We start from the raw sequence: 17018 nt of genomic DNA on the forward strand, positions 1-17018 counted from the left end.
GCAAGCAAGAGCAGGAGGTCTGGGAAAGATCTGTTCTGCGTCTTGGCCCTGACCAGAGTCTATAGCCGGTGGGTAAGCAATCTTCTTACCCACTGGCTACTCAACTTGCTGGCATCAAAAAGGAACATCTATGGGGAAGGAAGCAGGACAAACGATAGCAAAGGAATGCTAAGCAGGGAGGGCAGCCTTCCACGAAAACACAGAATTGAGATTAGACAGTATCTCTGAGGGTGCAGGCATGACACTGGGGTCCAGAGAACAGTTCCGTGATGTTTCTGAGATCACAAATCCCAAAGGAAGCCCAAGTGTGGTCCAGATTAATTGTCTCCCTAGAGACTTCTGTAACAAAAAGTCTGTCCTCCACTATCTGGTCAGTTAATTCAGCTGCCACTCTGACCACACAGCACATCTTTCACTGAACCTCCTTGGGACCTGCACACATACACTCTCTCTCACACGCATGCATGTACACACAGATTGCCTTCATATCTGATGTCTAAGAAGCTTATTCCACACCACCTCACAGAAGCCCACCAGGCTTGGAGAATGCAAAGCCACCAGCAGCTCACTCTCACTGGTTACACTACCTATGTGGAACCTATACGCTTGGCTTCTGAGAGGAAGTATTTAAGATTCATCAGGGCAAATTATTTGTGGTGAGCACCCTCTCAGGACATTGGTGCCACGTCTGTTTTCCACACGGTGGTGCTGCCTCACAGATCCACCTTCCCTCATGCCCTCAGCACGTCATCAGTGGTCCTCCTCTCACTAGATCTCTTCTCCAGATTCCTGGCCAATTCTGGCCTTAGTAATTTTGAATTCCCTTTCTTTGCCTTATAACCTTGGTTTAAAGATTTTATTTCTGCTTTGTGTATGTGATGAGCTCATGGAAATTTCCTGAGACCGTGACCTAGAACCAAGCCTCTATACCAGAACTCTTGCTCCTTAACCAGGATAGGGATAAGAACAGTGCTCTAGTTTAAGAATCTCTTAAAAATTCAGCTTTCATTTGATCACCATACATATACTGATTATCACACTGTACTCCATAATCACATGCAACGATTTTGCATTGATTAAAAATAAAGAAATTCAGATTGCCAGGTCAACTGCCTTAGAAAAATTTATGTATTTGTATACAAAATTTAAAAAGTCACCCAACACATTTTAAAAGAAAAACATCAGGGAAAAAAAGCCAAGACCAAAAAAAAAAAAAAAAAAAAAGCAGCAGTAATAGCAGCAGGTGACAATAATGGCTAAAGAGAAAGGGACAGGAAGTAGAATGGCTGAGTTACAACATATTTCAAGACAGGCAGAATGGACCTTCATATTTCTGTCATGGAAGAAATCAATTAAGAGAAAGCAGAGCCATAACTTTGCTCAAGCTTCTCCTCCCCGCCCATGCCTGCAAGGTTTGCTCTTTTAAATCCTTCTTAAAGGGGCCTTTCCCAGTTGACCCACCTAATTGCAACCACCCATACCCACCACACGCTACATCTCTCTTCCTAGCTTTATTTTTCTCATTAGCACCTATATATATATTACAAATTAGCATCCTGGAGATATCACTTATTTATCTTTTTTTTTTTTTTCCTTTCCCTTCTTGCTTTCTAGAATGTCCCCATGCAAGCAAAAGAGGTTCTGCCTATTTTATTCACTGCTGTGTTCCAGCACTTACAACAGTGCTTGGAACAGAGCAGGTACTCATCCAATCAGTTAAATCAATGAACAGAAATATACACAGAACTTAAATTGTATATATTTTCAAAAGATACACACACACACACACACACACACACACCCATGCATATTTGAAAGGCAGAGTAATAGAGGGGTGGGGAAAGAGAGATCTTCGATGCTCTGATTCACTCTCCAAATGAGTGCAAGAGCCAGATCTAAGCCAGCCAGAAACCAGGAGCCAAAAACTACACCTGGGTCTCCCACATGGTTGACAGGAACCCACACATTTGGACCATCTTCCACTACTTTCATGGGCAGATTAGCAGGGAGTTAGGTCACAGTGGAGTAGGCAGGACCCAAACCAGCACTCTGATATGTAAGCAGTGGCTTAATCCAGAGTGCCACAATGCTGGCCCCAAATTTTCTATTATTACCAATCATGTAAAAATATCTCTATTTCTCAGACACATTTGCTTTGAATAATATAAGATGAACTATTATATCCTGAATTACGTAAAAGCACTCAGTCTGCATTCTACTGATGCTATTACTAGACAAACAAGAGGAAGAGAGAACAAGACAAAAATGAAATTTATTTTTAATAAGTCCCAGAAAATGTTTCTTTCTATGATTCTCAGAATTTGTGTGCACTGTAGTAAAGATCAAATTTTTCTCATCTATTTACCTACATTCACTGTCACTCAAGCTTTTGGTCTGGTCAAAATAAAAAAGGAAGGGCCAGTGATATGGTAAAGCCACTGCCTGCAGTGCCAGCAGTAGAAAATGACCCAGGCGCTTGGGCCCCTACAACCCAAGTGGGAGACCCGGAAGAAGCTCCTGGCTCCTGGGTTCAGATTGGCCCAGCTCTGGCTGTTGCAGCCATCTGCGGAGTGAACCAGCAGATGGAAGACCGACCTCCCTCCATCCCTCCATCCCTCCCTCCCTCCCTCCCTCTCTGCCTTTCAAATAATAAATAAATCTTAAAAGAAAAAGAAATGCTGGCATCCCATATTGGTTTGCCATTTAAAAAAAAAAAAAAGAAAAAAAGGGAAATGCTCATTTTCTGGGCAACTTCACAAATAAGACAAAATCTACACGGTGCATCATGGCGCCCCTCCAGCTGCAGTTAAGTGGAACCAGACTGCTTATGAAAGGAGGGTGAGCAGACAGTGGGGGTGTGACATGCTAACACCACAAGTGCTAGAATTGCCTCCGCAGAATGTAAACACATGGGTAAACACTGGCAAAAAGGTTAAACAGAAGGGCTGGAGTTGTGGCACAGTGGTTACACTGCTGCCTGCAATGCTGGCATCCCATATGGCGCAGGTTAGAGTCCTGACTGTTCACTTCTAATCCAGCTCCTCGCTAATGTACTTGGGAAACAGCAGCAGATGGTCCAAGTGCCTGGGCCCCTGCCACCCGCGTGGGAGACCTGGATGGAGTTCCAGGCCGCTGGCTTCGGCTGTTGCAGCCATTTGGGGAATAAACCAGTGGATAGAATATCTACCCACTCCCCACCTTTACCCCTATTCCCATAACTCTACCTTTCAAATAAGTAAATAAACTTTTTTTTTTAAAGGTTAAAAAGGGGAAAAAATTTAAGCATCTCTGGTAGAGAGGGGTGAGAAGGAAAGGCTACCAGAAAAGTATATCCTTCACTTCACCACCAAAAATCAGAATGAAAAGCAAAAGTATCTAAGACAATAAAATTTAAGAAGGGAGAAAGCAATAATAATAATTTAAAAAGACAGGAAAGAACATAGAAGGACAGGGGAGAAAGAGCAAAGGGAAAAAGAAGAAAGCAGGATGAGTGACAAGACAGCAATAGCAGCCAGGAGGAATTCAGGACAGGCAGAGAAACAGTACAGGATGAGGAAAGGAAAGCTCACAGGCTTACAGACCCACCTCCCTTTTCAATCCACTATCCCCACCAAGAGTTCCTGAGGCTGGCATTATGGTGCAGTCAGTAATCCCGTATGAATGCTGGTTGAGTCCCGGCTGCTCCATTTCCAATCCAGTTGCCTACTAATGCGCCTGGGAAAGCAGCGGAGGGTGGTTCAAGTGTTTGGGCCCCTGTGTCCACGTGGGAGACCTGGAAGAGCTCCAGGTTCCTGGATTTGGGTGGTCCTGGCCGTTGTGCCCATTTGGGGAGTCAACCAGCAGATGGAAGATCTCTCCCTCTTTCCTCTTGTAACTCTGCCTTTCTGCCTTTGTTTTATATATATGAGAGACAGAGAGAAAGGTCTTCCTTTTTCCATTGGTTCACCCTCTAATGGCCGCTGCGGCAGGCGTGCTGTGGCCAGTGCACCGTGCTGATCTGAAGCCTGGAGCCAGGTGCTTCTCCTGGTCTCCCATGCGGGTGCTGGGCCCAAGCACTTGGGCCATCCTCCTCTGCACTCCTGGGCCACAGCAGAGAGCTGGACTGGAAGAGGAGCAACCGGGACAGAATCTGGCGCCCCGACCAGGACTAGAACCCAGTGTGCCGGCGCTGCAGGCGGAGGATTAGCCTGTTGAGCCGTGGTGCCGGCTAATGTAACTCTGCCTTTCAAATTGAGGTCACAGGGAGATAGCCACAGGGGCAGGGGATGGGTAACATTCCAGTCCTCTCTGCTTTAACTGCACAGCCAGGCCTAACCTCAACTTGTTCAGAATGTGTTGTTTCTTCTATTAGCATCAAGGCCCCAGAAATGCAATCTAACAAAAATCACCTTATCTGGTAGAAAGGCCAAGACTATTTATTCAGGACTATAATATAAGTGAGATTATTTTAAAAATATGAAAAAAGGGGCCGGTACTGTAGCATAGTGGGTAAAGCAGCCGCCTGCAGTGCCAGCATCCCATATGGGTGTCGATTCAAGTCCCAGCTGCTCCATTTTTGATCCAGCTCTCTGCTATGGCCTGGGAAAGCAGTAGAAGATGGCCCAAGTCCTTGGGCCGCTGCACCCGCTTGAGAGACCCGGAAGAAATTCCTGGCTCCTGGCTTTGGATCAACACAGCTCCAGACGTTGCGGCTATCTGGGGAGTGAACCAGTGGATGGAAGACCTCTCTCTCTCTCTCTCTCTCTGCCTCTCTCTCTAACTGCTTGTCAAATAAATAAATCAGCCTTATGGAAAAAAACAAAAAAACAAAAAAACAAAAAAACAACTTGTCTTACCAGGCCATCTAAATCGGTGAAAATTTAGAGAGTATTTAGAGAGTATTTCAGCTAGGATCCAAGTTGTGACTCCTGTGTATAACAGGAAGCAACTTAAATGGACACTCCAGGCTCCCATCTGTCCCCAGTGGTAGGAGAGTCACATTCTTGTTGAGAGTGGGAGAGCTCTGCTCCCCAGAAAGGACAACATAGTATTATGTTCTTTACATAATAAAGAACAACGCATACTGCAGATACTGCATGGGGAAATTTAGAGATTCACAGTGCAGACTCGAATCTCTTTATTTTACATGATGTCATTTTTCTTGCACACCGAACCATCAAGGGTTAAAAGCAGCTAAAGCCACTGTGGAATTGAACCAATCATCTTTTCTCGTGATGACATCATGCCTCTAACGGGACAGTGCTGGAAAGGGCACGGCGTCTAGGGCTTGATCTGGAAGGGTGCCCTCCCTGCCGCTGCCACTTCACATCTCAAGAAGGGATTCAAGAGCCAACAGTCCCTTCAGCTACAATTTCACACAAAACCAGGACACTCCCAAATGGACATTCCTGTCCAGAAATGAGTCTCAGCTTATACAAAATGCATACAAAGCATGTCCCTGCTCTTCATCCATTTCCCAATTGTTTAATATTTATGAAAGTGGACTGCAAAACATAAATTTATCACTTAAGCCTTTAGCCAATTTTAAATGACTCAAGTGTTACACTAGGTAGACAGGCAGGCTTCTGTGGTTTCCTCTTTCATCAACTTCAGTCCCACTCAAAGGCAGGTAAGTGAAAGACCCCGCTAACCCAGAGTCCTCTTATACATTCAAGTCACAGCTGATCAGAAGGTCGTTGCTCTTCCTACAGTTAGTCTTCTGTCTGTGGTCATTTCTATCCTTGAGTTTTACATCTTTGGATTCAATCAAATGTAGATAAAAAATATTCAGGAAAAAAAAATAGTGGGTCTGTAACTGAAGGCATACAAACTGGCTCCCTTGCCATTATTCCCTAAACAACACAATATAACAACTATTTACATAGCAATGCCCACATCCTATTAGAGGCCTGAGTTCAAGATCCAGCTCTACCATGGATTCCAGCTCCCTGCTACCGCACAGGCGGCAGGTGACTGCTCAAGCCAATTGGATCCCTGCCACTCACATGAGAAACATTGATTGAGCTCCTGCTTCCTGGTCTTGGCCTGGCCCAGCCCTGGCTACTGTGGACATTTTAGGAATGAACCAGCAGACGGGAGACCCGTGTCTATCTCTCTGCCTTTCAAATAAAGTAAAGAGGGGCCAGCACTGTGGAGCAGAAGGTTGAGCCACTGCATGTGACATTGGCATCCCATATCAAAGCATCAGCCTGGGACCTGGTTGCTCTGCTTTTTCTTTCTTTCTTTTTTCTTTTCTTTTCTTTTCTTTTTTTTTTTTTTTTTTTTTACAGGTAGAGTTATAGACAGAGAGAAAGGTCTTCTTTCCGTTGGTTCACCTCCCCAAATGGCCGCTACGGCTGGCACTGCGCCCATCCAAAGCCACGAGCCAGGTGCTTCTTCCTGGTCTCCCATGGCCCAAGCACTTTGGTCCAACCTCCACTGCCCTCCTGGGCCACAGCAGAGAGCTGGACTGGAAGAGGAGCAACCGGGACTAGAACCCGACACCCATATGGGATGCCGGCGCTGCAGGCGGAGGATTAACCAAGTGAGCCACGGCGCCGGTCCCTGCTCTGCTTTTGATCCAGCTCCCTGCTAATACACCTGGAAAAACAGATGATGGCCCCAGTGCCTGGGGCCCTGCCACTCACATGGGTGACCAAGGTGGAGTTCCTGGCTTTGGTCTGGCCCAGTCCCAGTTGTTGAAGCCATTTGGGGAGTAGACCAGTGGATGAAAGATTTCTCTCTCTTTCTCTCTATCCATGTAGGAGAAAGAGAATGAAAATACACTGCAGGAGATTCTAATACAGGAGCACACAACTGAAATGCTGACGATACTGCCAAGTTAGTGAAAGGGAGAACAGGCTTTGTTCTGATAGTTGGCAGTGAGAAAAGCTTCAAGTTAAATGATGAATCTGTCCTGCTTCCCAGTACCCTGGCTATCAAGTTTTTTGGCTCATTTGCAAATGAAGATTAATTTATAATTTATACACTGGAGTCACATTTACTACTTCAGCATATGACCATCGATGCTTGCTTAGTGTTGATAGAAACGGTGCTAAAAATGTCTGAATCAGAGCCGGCACTGCGGCACAGCTGGTAAAGCTGCCAGCTGTGACATCAGCATTCCATAAGGGTACCAGTTCGAGTCCTGGCTGCTCCACTTCTGATCCAGCTCCCTGCTAATGCACCTGGGATAGCAGAAGATGGTCCAAGTGCTTGGGCCCCTGCACTCATGTGGGAAACCCAGATGAAGCTCCTGGCTTCTGGCTTCAGACCGGCCCAACCCCAGTAGTTGTGGCTATCTGGGGAGTGTGAACCAGCAAATGCAAGCACTTGCTCTCTCTCTGTCTCTCCCTTTCTCTCCTTGTAACTAACTAACTAAAAAAGAAAGGAAGGAAGGAAGGAAGGAAGCAAGCAAGCAAGCAAGATGGGGGGTTGTCACAGAAGCCCCAGGCAAAAAGGATCAAAGGGAAGGTCACTCACAGGAGAGGTGGCCTTCAGTAGAGGGACACAAGTAACTCTAGCATTTCCTTAGCCTATCAATGCAGGACTCCAAGCAGGTTAAAAAGGGAAAAGAAAGGATTGGGCAGGTAGAAAATGTCCTGCCCAGCAGCTCACATCAAACAAACTCACATAAAACAGCCATACAACAGAACAGTAAGCCTTTGAGAATGAAGATCCAAATCCAGATAAGACCCACACTGCTGTAGTGAGACAGCCACATGCAGTCATTAGTTTAAAAAAAAAAAGCAAATTCTACATGAGGATGTACATCAAAGGTTAACAACGGTTAACTGTGTATAAAGGGATGCAGATTTTTCCCATTCCTTATCTGCACTTGATCTTAGCCAAAAGGTGGAGAAGGGATCCCCACTCCTTATCTATATTTAAAGTTTTATTTATGTACAGCTTCTTGGTTTCACTTCTATTGTGCCCCAGGGATCATTAAGACAACAAAATGAGCTTTGACTTCACTTGGCTAACCTCTTTTAAGGGCAGACTCTTATTTCTTTGTTGTCAAAAATATAGAAAGTAGGGAGAATGCTAGTGTCAATAATGGATATTGTCTCAGAAGTTTACCTTAGCCAGGCTGACTTTCAGAAGTTGTCTCATCCAGAGCAATTCAATAAGAGCTTCTTTAACTAGCTTTAAGAAACAGTCTAGAGAAAATGACACCTAAAACTATTAGCTTTGCAATAGCTCCCCAACCAGAAGGTCATCCTAGGCAACTGATAAAAGAAAAATTCTAAGACATCCCAAATTTAATCACAAAGGCATAGAAAATGGGGTGGGGTGGGGTGGGGTAGGGGAGAGGTACGTTAACCAGTTAATAGCTACTGGTGAAACCAAAAAAGACTGTTTCACATCCCTGAATACATGTCAGTCACTGGGGCCATGGTAGCCAGTGGCCTGTTACTTCTTCCTACGAAGGACTCTCCTATACCAAAGCTTTCTCTGCTTTGCGTTATCCTGCCTCTCTTATCTATAGCCAATATAGGCCCAAGGTCAACAACTTATGCTTTCCTTTTCCAAATTTTTTTTTTTTTTTTTTGACAGGCAGAGTGGACAGTGAGAGAGAGAGACAGGGAAAAAGGTCTTCCTTTGCCATTGGTTCACCCTCCAATGGCCGCTGCGGCCGGCGCACCGCGCTGATCCGAAGCCAGGAGCCAGGTACTTATCCTGGTCTCCCATGGGGTGCAGGGCCCAAGCACTTGGGCCATCCTCCACTGCACTCCCTGGCCACAGCATAGAGCTGGCCTAGAAGAGGGGCAACTGGGACAGAATCTGGCGCCCTGACGGGGACTAGAACCCGGTGTGCCGGCGCCGCAAGGCGGAGGATTAGCCTAGTGAGCCGCAGCGCCGGTCCCTTTTCCAAATTTTTGTTATAAAAATACTCTCGGCTCTAGGTCCAACAGACTTTTTTTTTAACTGTTCCTTAGTCCTGCTACTGGTAGTCGTGGAAACCTGTCCCGGGACCTGGTCCTTGCTCCAGACTGCATCCATAAAGGCTCAATAAACCCTTTTATTTCAGAGTTCCCTCAGGCTCAAGAGTTCTGGTTTAACACAACCATCCAAATAGCCACTGCTGGCCATTATGTAGGTGAACATATTTGGGAAAAATATAGTAGAGGGAACCACAGACTTCTGATTCCTCTTCTCCCCTCAAGAGAGTTAAGCAGGAAGGCCCACTAATTTCTCCAGAAGCAACAGTATATGCTTGGGACTTGCGTGCCTTTTCCAGGCTGGATAGGCTCTTCTGTCTCTAGGGTGGGAAAAAGCCATATAGAGAGATGACCAGGAGAAGGGCTTGAACTCCACTGCTTCCCAATCACTCCAGCAGACCAAACCCTGGGATCATTTTTATAGAGCTCTGCTTTCCTTAAGGTCTGAACACACCCCAGGCTTCAGTTTCCATACTGCACAGGTTTCGGGAATACTAATACACACACATTTGAAAGACAGAGAGACAGAGACAAAGAAAGGTCTTCAACTACTGGTTCATTCCCCAAATGCCCGTACCATCTCGGGCAGGGGCAGGCTGAAGCCAGGAGTCCAGAACTCAATCCAAGTCTCCCATGTGGGCAGCAGGGACCCAAGTATTTGAGCCATCACCTGCTGCCCCCCAGGGTGTACATTAGCAAGAAGTTGGAATCGAGAGTGGAGTGGGCACCTGAACCTGGGCAATGGCTTAATGGCTTGACCCCTGAGCCAAACACTTGTCCTTGCAATAACAGTAAGACCTGTCACTTAGATAACACCGTATGCATCTAGGAATTTTATCCAGCAACTGTGTGAGGCACTTAAATATATCTCTAATTAGTATATAAAAAAAAACCTCTGAAACACAGATTCATCTGTCTCTGTTTCACAAATAAGGATAGTAACACTGAGGATTAGTGAGGCCATCAACACACCAAAGTGACACAGTGGCTGAGCTGGGACTCAAGCTGAGACAGTGTCAGCCCTGCACTGCCTTCTAGGCATGGCTGTGCACACTCACTTGCAGCTTGGCCTGTGCCTGGATGACAGTTGTCCAGGACCCCAACCCCTCTCTCCTCCCCTGATCTCACAGTGAGGAACTCAGCTGGTCTCAAGCTCCTCCGGAGCAGTTTTATTCACCTCCTGGGGATCTAATGTTCACAAAGAAAAAAATAATAAGCAAAGCAGGCTTCAAGCAGTGGTCGGGGGTAGCGTCGGGAATAGTCATTAACTAACACCCTATTCTGGGAAAGGCTGCCAAAGCCCTGGATTTAGGGCCCATCTCTGAGGGAAATACTTCTGAAGTTTCTCTTTGAATAGAGCTATCCACAAAAACCAAGTTTAATATGACTCAAAAACAATGTGGAAGGGTTATGTTTACTATGCAAGCAAAGCCTGATCCTCTGAATTCTTTCCAGTAAGTCTTCAACTGCCTTTAAAGTTTTGCAAATTTCAAATGTGGCAGTGCTGCTGGTGCGTCAGCCACAAGACAGAACTAGCCCATGGCACCCAGCTCTCCAATAGTTCCTGAGCTCACTGCACCCACGTGCAATCTCTATCTGCAAAAGTACCACGCACCTTCTCTCGTTAAGACATAAACACACAACTAACTGCCTTATTAACCCAAATGGCCAACTTCAATTAAGCCAGACTTTGGCTTGGTGATTCTGTGTTCTCCAAGAAGAAATGGTGGAGCCAGAAAGATTGCCTGGCAGTGCTGCATGCTAAGGTCTCTCAGCACGAGAGACCTCCCTGGACGGGAGTGTGCTTGGGAGAAGGAGCCATGAAGACAGTAATTAATTAGACTGGTTAAGCTTTCAGCCCGTTTGAAGATCATGAGATACTACCTTGATATCCAATCAAGTACTTACATCTGACTCATGTTCAAGGCCTTCTCACTCTGTTCCAAAGCTTATTTCCTAACCCCACTTCTTATTCTCCCCTGTATACATTCAACACTCCACAGAAAGCAGGTGATCTAACTTTCCCAGCTCCAGGCCTTCGCTTATGTTCTCTCCACCTACCAGCCCCCTATTCAACCCCTAAGTTTTCACCTTTTTTAACCACAACACTTGGTCTCTAATGCCATGTCAAATTCCAAATCTCAGTGATCTTTCCTGAAGTCCCTTCCCACCCTCTTACACCTCCTGTCTTCCTCTCCCAATATTTTCCTCTCTTGACCTCTCTGCCATTTCAGAGACTGCACTTGTCTCCACCCTACCCTTTAATTGCCCTATTGTATAGCTAACTTACATTAGTAAAGCTCTATTTTGAAAAACATTCCTACCAATACACGTACTCTTTTGTGTAGCTTCTTAGGGGCCACTCCAGGAGCTAGCTCACCTATATAGTGATTCTCCATTACTGCAGCATGCAGTACAGGCTCACCAAATCTTTGTTTACTAAGGAATAAAAATCTTTTTTTTTGCACAGGATTCCTGTCTGACTAAACAGAGTCCCAAGCCTCATTTTATTTGGAGATAACAGTGTTGGAGAAATTGTCCCGCCCTGTTCCCATACTGGGAATGGGAATGGTTTTGGTTTACATAACTTTGCAGCTGCAACCCAAATAGAGTTGGGCAGGGCATTAAGTCTACAGATTGTTCGAATGGACGTGTCAGCTGTACTGTTCCCCTCTTCTCGGAGAGCTAAATGCATCTGTTAAAAACGTTCCTGGGAGACCGACTCAGTTCACTTCAAAGACAGCTTCCTCTTAGCAAGAAGCTTGCAAGGGTGGCACTTGAACATTCCTGGGGTGTTTACCAGTCTTTGAGAAACATATTCTCCTGCCCAGTAAGGCCAGAGGTCACTGAAAAATATTTGGGTATTTATTTCCAACTATTCACTAACAGCAGTTATGAAAGGAACCTGGGCCTCAGGAGAAAGTGTTTGCTTTCTGTTTCCTGAAATCACCTGGCCTCCTGTGTGTGCAGCCTGAGAATGGGTGGGCGAGACACTGCTGGGAGAAGAAAGCCGGTCTTCCACAGGAAGGCTGTAGGAACACTCACGAAGGTGTGGGGAATAGAAAAGCCCCCTCGGATCCCTTTTCATCAGCGTCTCCCAAGCGCTACCCCTCGCTGCCCTTCTCCCCCGCTTCCCAGCTGATCTTGGACTCCTCTCTCTCTGCTGAGGCACTGACAGGAAGTCCTCTAGTTCTAAGCATCTTCAGGTTGAGCAGGATTCCTTCAGTGGGGCTGCTGATGGGATCCAAATATTTCCAAATAGCATGTCATTCTTAAGGACTGCCCCTCCCTTGGCCCTGCTCTACTTGGGCCTCCACCCTTAAGTTTAACCATCAGTGGACCTGTGCTCTGTGCCCCTGGCTATGCTGGGGTTTGCCCCCCTCCGCCCCCCCGGCCCCCAGCTATCAGGAACACCCTGGTCACAGTCTGAAGGAATAAGGGTGATGTTGGCCCAGATCCTAGTCCAAGGAGTCAGCATGCAGGGGAAGCCAACCAGCCTCGCTCTCTGTGATGTCATGTCGGCCTTACCTCATCCCACTCCGAGGCAAAGGAGGGAGACTTTTCCAGCCTCTTCTTCCCGATGCTGCAGTTGGACAAGGACTCGCTCCGGCTCCCCATTGTGGCGTCCTCTGTGGGTGAGCAGGTCAGGAGATCAGAGTCAGACTTGGACAAGCTGCGGCTGAGTTTGAGTTCGGCTTTGGGTTTGCTGGTGGGAGGGGCTCGGCTTCTGGCCCCGGGCCGCTCTCCTTCTTCCTCAGCACCACCAGGGTGCAGAGGTGCTGAGCGAGTCAAAGTTCCGGGGTGCAATCGGCTGTTGGTGGTGGCAGGCAAGCCTGATGGGCAGCCCACTCTCCTGCTCTGGTCTAGGGCGCTGGGCTGAGAGGCTCCAGGGGTATGCGCACCCGTCTCCTCCAGCTGCATGCTGGCCTCGCGGCAGGCGCCTGGCTGGGGGGACCCTTCTGGATGGCTCTGGCCGGTGGCAGAGAGCAGCTGGAAAGGGTCTTGTCCCACCTCACACACCGGGGAGGAGCCGTGGAGGAGACCTGAGAACTGCTCAGGGACCTGTCCGTCTTGCTCCTCTGCAGAGTCCTGGCTCCGGCTGCTGCTGCTTTGCCTGTGGTCTTGGGGTGGACGGAGAGACAGAGAAATAAAAAATTAAATGTGGCAAAAGTCAACAAAGTTCCAATGTAGTGAGCACCCAGCAAAGCAGAGGAATTCAAAAGCAGGGAATGAGAGAGAAGAGGGGTTGGCAGGGGAGGGGAGAGAGGGAGAGAAGGAGAGAGAGGAAGGAAAACAGTTTCATATTGTTCTTAATGTCCAATTTGTACTCAAAGTCAGAGCATTTATGAAATTCCAAATACTGGCCTGATTAATGCTATCTGGCTGCCTTCCCCGCTGTTAGATTTCTGTTAACATTAACGACCAGGCCTTGCTATATAAGGCGAGGAGAAGTGCTAACAGCATCCTACAGAAAGGACACAAGTGAGGACAGGGCGAGTGAGCATGAGGTGAGTGAAAGCGCGAGCGAGCGAGCGAGCAAGGGAGAGCACGCGCGAGCTGGTGAGCGAGAGTGAGCGAGGGAGACTCACTGCTGGAACATCTGACACATTTCCATAAAGGCCAAAGTGTTATTTACAGCTGCCCGCCCTCCCTTCCTCTGGCAAGCAGCAACAGAGCGGGGGTGGGGGGGAGGTCATGATCCACAACCTGCCACTTCTGGAATTTCTTAACTGAAAGTGCAAAACAAAACAGCAGAGAAATAACCGCTTCCTTCCTCAGGGAGCCCATTCAGAGTTCCACGCCTCATCCTTCCTTCCTCAGGGAGCACAGGCTTTTCTTCTTTTTTTTTTTTTTTTCCATGGAGAATGTGCACATCTTGCACCTTCCAAAGTCTCCCAGCTGCTCCTATTTGTTTAAGTTTAACCTTAGTTGATCTGCTGAAAAAGCGGTCCAATTTGTCAATGCCAGGAGACGTTTGTAATTCTCTCGAAACCTCCCTAACATCCTAGAAATCTGACACTACTTGCTCATGAGGCCAATTACTACTGTACACTCCAATATCTCTGCCCTGAAGTAGCATAAATAATTGACCAAATCACAGTCTAACACCAGCACTGCACTGGGGCACCCAGGGCCTTTCCCTGCCTAAACTCAAACCCATTTAAGATTCTAACCCACACTGTCAGGGTAGATAACAGCCCTATGTCCAGAAAAGCTAACACTCATCTCTTTATTTCTTCTGTAAATATCCATGGTCCATACAACAAACAATTCCCTCGTCAACCCAAAGCTCCCGAGAACTATCCATGAGATCAGAAACTATCCATGAGATTAGAGGCAAATGGACACAGTTCATCTATTTTGACAAAGGAGAAATCTAAGGTCCATGGGTCTATATAAGTTTGTCCAAGGTGATCAGAGAGAAGACTTTAACTCAGGAGTCTGAGGATCTGGTCCTGGCCCTGGCTGCTCTCTGGCTGTGAGGCCTTGGCAGTGGTTTCATGGGTTTCAGTGTCTACAACAAGTGGAACAGCCTGGGTGAACCTTATGATCCCCTTCAATGTTATGGTAGCGCTGAGAATGCAAGTCTCCACTAGGCTGCAATGACAAACTTCTCCCCTGGGGATATACAGAGCCCTCCCTGGACTGCTCTGCTGTTGCCACCTGCTCACCACCCACATTCCCTTATCAACACGCCCACAGTCCCAAGTCCCCATGAAAGCTCAGTTCCACACTGAAATGAAAAGTCAGGAGGTGGGTGCAAAATAAGAATTTTATAAAATTCATGATGTATTAAAAACAGTCTCTACTGCCTACAGTTGACACTAGCGTCCCACAATGCTGGTTCTTCCAAGGCAGCCTTTAAAGAAGGAATGCAAAAACTAGCTCTCCTGAGCAGAGGTGCAGTTCTAACCACCCACCCTTCCAGCAGAGTGGCCCAGTCCCCACAGTCTGTTCAGCTTCTGGCAACTCTGCAGACGCCGCAGTGGGGACAGTCAATTAGTTCTACTTTATGGCTCTGGTTACTAAGCCACAGCCCAGAAGCAGAAACTGGCGTCTTCCTTCTCTTCATTTGACAGCTTCAGCTCTTTTCACACCCCAGCTCACAAACCCAACACCCCAAGGTCAGGACCTGAACAATGATAATGCACTGAACAACTGAAATCATTTCTCCTGGGAAGAAAAAATGCTGAGTACATAGAGTTCCACACAGCACAACTGAGGCTCCAGGAAGCTGTTACTACACAGCTATGGGTGTTAATATAAAACAAGTGGCAGCATAATATAACACAATATCACATACAAGAAGCCAGGACAAAGCTGTCCTGTGGTACTGCATGGTGGGGCCACAGAAAGGACATATGACCATCAGATGGAGCTTCAGCACAATACTTTTTAGGAGAGGCCGACAAGGAGAGTCAACCAGGCTGCAAAATCTGCCGCCTCTAGGACTATATTCTGATAGCCAACTTCCTATAGATAGGGCCCAAGGTGCAATGTCCCTGACTGCATTTGAGTGGAAGAGGACTTTGACTACAGGAGTACAGGGGTCTCCTCTTCTCATCTGCTTTTAGCTTGTTCTTTATCAACGTGGGGGATGGGGAGACAAACGAAAAGCACCACTGCCCAGGACTGTGAGCCAGCCTGGCTCATGCTGTCTGGTAGACTTAGAACACAGACCACAGAAAATGCCGACTGTGCTGTGGGAGCCAACAGTGAAGTCCTTGTCACACAACCACCCATTCACGCTAGCTATCAATGAAGAAAGAAAGGCAGACGCCAAGAGCTCCAACACCAGACAGATGCCATGGAGAAGGAAGTAGGCAGAAAAAGGAATGGAAGCTTATAGTGGAGGAAATATATGGAAAGGAACAGTTTTTGAGAGTCATACTTCCATTACAGAAACCAAAATTCACCAATAGTTTGTGAAGTATAAGAAACACAGAAAGAGCTTCTTATTACCTGACTTAAACAGGACTTATACAATTCCTAGAGATGACACCTTGGTATCTATCTGAGAGCTTGCCAAGATCTAAGAAACTTTGGATCTTAATCAGCTGGAATTCTTTAAAAAAAAAAAAAAAAAGATTTATTTATTTATTTATTTATCTGAAAGGCAGACCAGCAGCAGAGACAGGAAGAGACATACAGAGACTGAGACAGAGGGAACAGAGGGAGGGAAGGGAGAAAAGGAGGGAGGGAGGGAAAGAGAGAGGAGGGGGGAGAGGGGAAGGGAGAGAGGGAAAGAGGGGGGAAAAGGAGACATCTTCCATCTGCTGGCTCAACTTCCCAAATGGCTCAACAGCTGGGTCTGGGCCAAGTCTGAAGCCAGGAGCCAGGCACTCCATTTTCTGGGGTCCCACATGGGTGGTAGGGGCCATACTATTTGGGGCCATTTTCTGCTTCCTTCCCAGTCTCATTAGCAGAAAGCTGGACTGGAAGCAGAGCTGCAGGGACTGGAACTGACATTCTGATACAGGATCTGGCATCACAAGTGGTGGCTTAACCTGCTGGGACACTATGCTGGCCCTAACGCTGGTATTCATTTTCCCATTAAAACTATATATAAGGCTAAGCTAGGTTTTTTGCCAAATCAATGGGTGGGAGAAAACTCCTAATGGTTTCTTCCTTCTGCCAAGTCAGGTAATAGAAGGTATCTTAGAGACAAGGTGTTTTTTTTTTTTTTTTTTTGACAGGCAGAGTTAGTGAGAAAGAGAGACAGAGACAGAGTTATAGACAGTGTGAGAGAGAGAGAAAGGTCTTCCTTCCGTTGGTTCACTCCCCTAATGGCCACTATGGCCGGCACTGTGCTGACCCAAAGCCAGGAGCGGGTGCTTCCTCCCAGTCTCCCATGTGAGTGCAGAGACCCAAGCACCTGGGCCATCCTCCACTGCCTTCCCGGGCCACAACAGAGAGCTGAACTGGAAGAGGAGCAACCAGGACAGAATCTGGCACCCCAACCGGGACTAGAACCTGGGGTGCCGGCGCCGCAGGTGGAGGATTAGCCTACTGAGCCATGGCACCGGCCAAGACAAGGTATTAACAATATAACATATTGATCAAAAGACAGATATAGAGCGAATGACTTAACTTCTT

At 47.0% G+C, this 17018-nt stretch overlaps 1 protein-coding gene across 13 annotated transcripts in view; it reads right to left on the reverse strand.

Moving 5' to 3' along the window:
- Positions 1 to 17018, reverse strand: part of ANKS1A (ankyrin repeat and sterile alpha motif domain containing 1A) — a 211299-nt gene that overhangs the window by 59449 nt on the left and 134832 nt on the right. For 12 of the 13 annotated variants that reach the window (XM_051855747.2, XM_051855743.2, XM_051855742.2 and 9 more), the window contains one exon: positions 12450 to 13042. In XM_051855747.2, the coding sequence (XP_051711707.2) occupies positions 12450 to 13042 (593 nt within the window). The remainder of the gene's footprint in view (positions 1 to 12449; positions 13043 to 17018) is intronic. The other variant, XM_070074166.1, reaches the window with a different exon arrangement.

Source organism: Oryctolagus cuniculus, chromosome 5 (assembly GCF_964237555.1).
Source record: "Oryctolagus cuniculus chromosome 5, mOryCun1.1, whole genome shotgun sequence".
In the NCBI taxonomy this organism is placed as follows: Eukaryota; Metazoa; Chordata; class Mammalia; order Lagomorpha; family Leporidae; genus Oryctolagus; species Oryctolagus cuniculus.